Source organism: Medicago sativa, chromosome 2 (assembly GCF_051527215.1).
Source record: "Medicago sativa cultivar Bolivia chromosome 2, Bolivia_mono, whole genome shotgun sequence".
NCBI lineage: Eukaryota > Viridiplantae > Streptophyta > Magnoliopsida > Fabales > Fabaceae > Medicago > Medicago sativa.
The window spans coordinates 82,411,096-82,414,205 of NC_140750.1; the positions used below are offsets into that span (position 1 = coordinate 82,411,096).

Genomic DNA, 3,110 nt, shown 5'->3' on the forward strand with positions numbered 1-3,110 from the left:
AGATTTGGTAATCATTTTTTTTCATTTGTACGTCATTAATTATGCTAAAATTGATTGATGATTTTTTCCATTTTCGAAATTTATTTATCTAAAGGCAATTTAAATGCATAAAATAAATGTATGGTAATTGATCTTTTGGTTAACTCGGCAGTACGTGTGTTGTGCTCTGATTCGAATATGGTTATTTTGTTGATACTAAAGATAGGCAATGCAATCTCCACATGAACTTAATTCAGTTGGTAGGGATATTGCATATTATGCGCAGAAGTTGGGGTTCGAACATCCGACAACTTCTCCATATTTAAAATGTGTGATCTCTAGCCACTAGTCTACTTGACAACAAAATATAGGTAATGCATATTTAAGCCTAAAAAAAAAATTCTCTTGTCTTACAAAATGTAACTTTTTTTTTTTGAGCAATACAAAATGTAACTTAACATAAAAAATGTAGGTAATGCATATTGAAGTCACTTGACATAAAAGCATTTATATTATTTTTTTAAAAAAAAATGTAACTATAAAATATTATTTTTTTTGAAAAAAATGTAACTATAAAAATATATTTATATTTTATATTTGATCTACATGAATTTGAAATATAAAATTAAAGTAATTTAAAATATACGCATTTGGATAAAATGGCAAGAAATATCATCCTGCTTACATGCTTACAGTGAAGAATATAGTTTGAATCTAACTGTGGGAATGAAAATGATATTCGGGTTTTTTTTTTCTGAACAAGAAAATGATATTCGATTAACACCAAATTTTAAGTGTAAAAGTGACATTTTTTTTAAGGAAAATTCTATGGTGAAGTCATGAAAATGACTTTTCTGGTGAAGTTAACACTATAGCATCAAAAATGCAGTGAGTAACACCCCACTGTTTGTACAGTGGCATCAAAAGTTCAGTCCTCATAGTATCATCAATTCATCAAATTAACAAGACTACACTTAATATAATTTTATCCTACTTTGTTTTAAGTGTAACACCCCACAAAGTGTAACACTTAAGACTATCACATAATATCATCAACTATGTTTGCATGTTAAAGATGCCAACAATTAAATAGTACCTGTAAGTCCAAGATGTTGCAAGCATTACTAGATGAATTACCATTGATCATTAATCAGTAATCAACAATTTAAAAATGAATCAAACATTAATATAAAAATTAACTTTTTCAAAAAAGTCAGTTTACTGACTGCACCATAGAAGCTCCCTTTTTTTAAACGGCCAAACATAAACTTTAAGTATAAAAGTGTCATTTCATATTTTTAAAATCGAATATAAAATGAAGAAAAAAAAATCAATAATTGGTAAAATGATGATATAAAAGAGGAAATGCAGAATCCAACTTATTAATGTTAGTTATTGTTTCTTGACAAAATTAACGTTACTTCTTTATTTTTTTTACAGAATTCATGTTACTTCTTATTTAAGTTTTAAAGTGATTAAACGTGTCTATAAATAAAATATAAAATTTTAATATTTTTTGGTGTAAAAAAGTTAAAAAATCACAGTACATTTACTTCTCATTAAGTATTCTTTTATCATTTTAAAGACCATCTCATTTCACTGAACTTTGTCATTAGTTTTACTACAACGTTTCGCTTACAACGACATTCTAATTCATCATCTCTTTTGCTCGCACATTTTCGGAGATGGCGGCCAAATCTATTGGTGAAAAAAAGGTTAGAAATCATATACCTTATGATCTTGCAATCTTTGTTCTGTCAAAACTTCCATTAAAATCTTTGAAGCGATTTGGATGCGTAAGTAAAACATGGGCTCTCTTATTTGAAAACCCTCAATTCCGAACTAATTTCATATCTATTCCCCACTCTTATTACGAGGATGCTTCTAACCTCTTATTCGAGGTTGTCGAGTCTCATGATTATTCTCTTCATTGCTCTTTCTATTCACTTTTTGGTGAGAAGTATGAGAATCAAGTCAAATTAGACTTTCCAAATCCATTTCAACAGGAAAACCCTTTCTTTGATTTTTATACTTGTCATTTTTATGGTTGTGATACTATCACCGGAACTCTTTGCCTTACACAAGGAAAGCCACTTGCATTGTGGAACCCAGCTACCCAAGAATTTAAGGTCATTCCTCACAGCCCTATTGAATCTGTACCACCTTACCGGGAGCTGACAATGGATATTCATGGGTTTGGTTATGACCATATTAAAGAAGACTTGAAGATTATTAGGTACATGCAATTTACTCCCATAAGTAGCGGACATCTTGAACGTCTTGATGTGCGATATGAAGATGTGTCATGGAATGAAATATCTTATGAACCTGAATGGGAGATTTATAGCCTAAGGTGTAACTCTTGGAGGAAAATTGATGTCAATATGCCTAAGCGTTGTTTTAGTGGAAGTGGTTCATATGAACCATTGTACATTGATGGAATGTCTCATTGGTGGTCTGAAAGTGAAAAAAGTGATGAACATCTTTTAGTTTCATTTGATTTGAGCAACGAGATGTTTTTTACGACAACCATACCCATAGACATACCGTTAGACATAGATACAGATTTTTATCTTGGTTTTGTGTATAGACGATTGGTGGTGCTTAATAGATCCATTGCTTCGATCTCATGGTATTTATTGGATAAAACTACTTTTTACATATCGATTTTGGGTGAGCTCGGCGTGAAGGAATCATGGACTAAACTCTTCGTTATTGGACCACTACCCTATATTGTTCGTCTTATTGGAGTAGCGAAGAATGGTGATATATTCTTCCAGAAAAAAGATGGTAAACTAGTCTCTTTTAGTTTAAGTACCCAGAAGGCCGAAGAACTTAGTGTTAAAGGAGCACATTATTATGATATTGCAATTTACAAGAAAAGTCTTCTCTCGATTGGAAGGATAAATAATTAATTGGTTTTTCGTGTTTGCACCTTAGAGATTTATGATTGTGTTTATTAAGATTTTACTTTGTATAATAAAAAGTGGTTTGTCAATCAGCCATAGTATAAGTATTAATGAGAAATTAGGAATGGTTTGATAATTATGAATATTGTTGCTTCCAAGTTTTTTTTGTACTTCATTTATTTATCTAGTTGGGATGCCAAGTTTTGTGACTCTACTTATTGC

At 30.6% G+C, this 3,110-nt stretch overlaps 1 protein-coding gene across 1 annotated transcript; it reads left to right on the top strand.

The window, feature by feature from the left end:
- The first annotated feature begins 1,664 nt into the window (after window positions 1–1,664).
- LOC146951527 (putative F-box protein At3g16210) lies at window positions 1,665–2,894 on the top strand. The gene has a single exon (XM_085741609.1). It carries the CDS (start codon window positions 1,665–1,667, stop codon window positions 2,892–2,894), a length of 1,230 nt encoding a protein of 409 aa, XP_085597735.1.
- Window positions 2,895–3,110: the final 216 nt, after the last annotated feature.

What these genes read in the sequence shown, in the direction of transcription:
- LOC146951527 (XM_085741609.1), top strand. Translation starts at nt 1,665, where the DNA reads ATGGCGGCCAAATCTATTGGTGAAAAAAAGGTTAGAAATCATATACCT.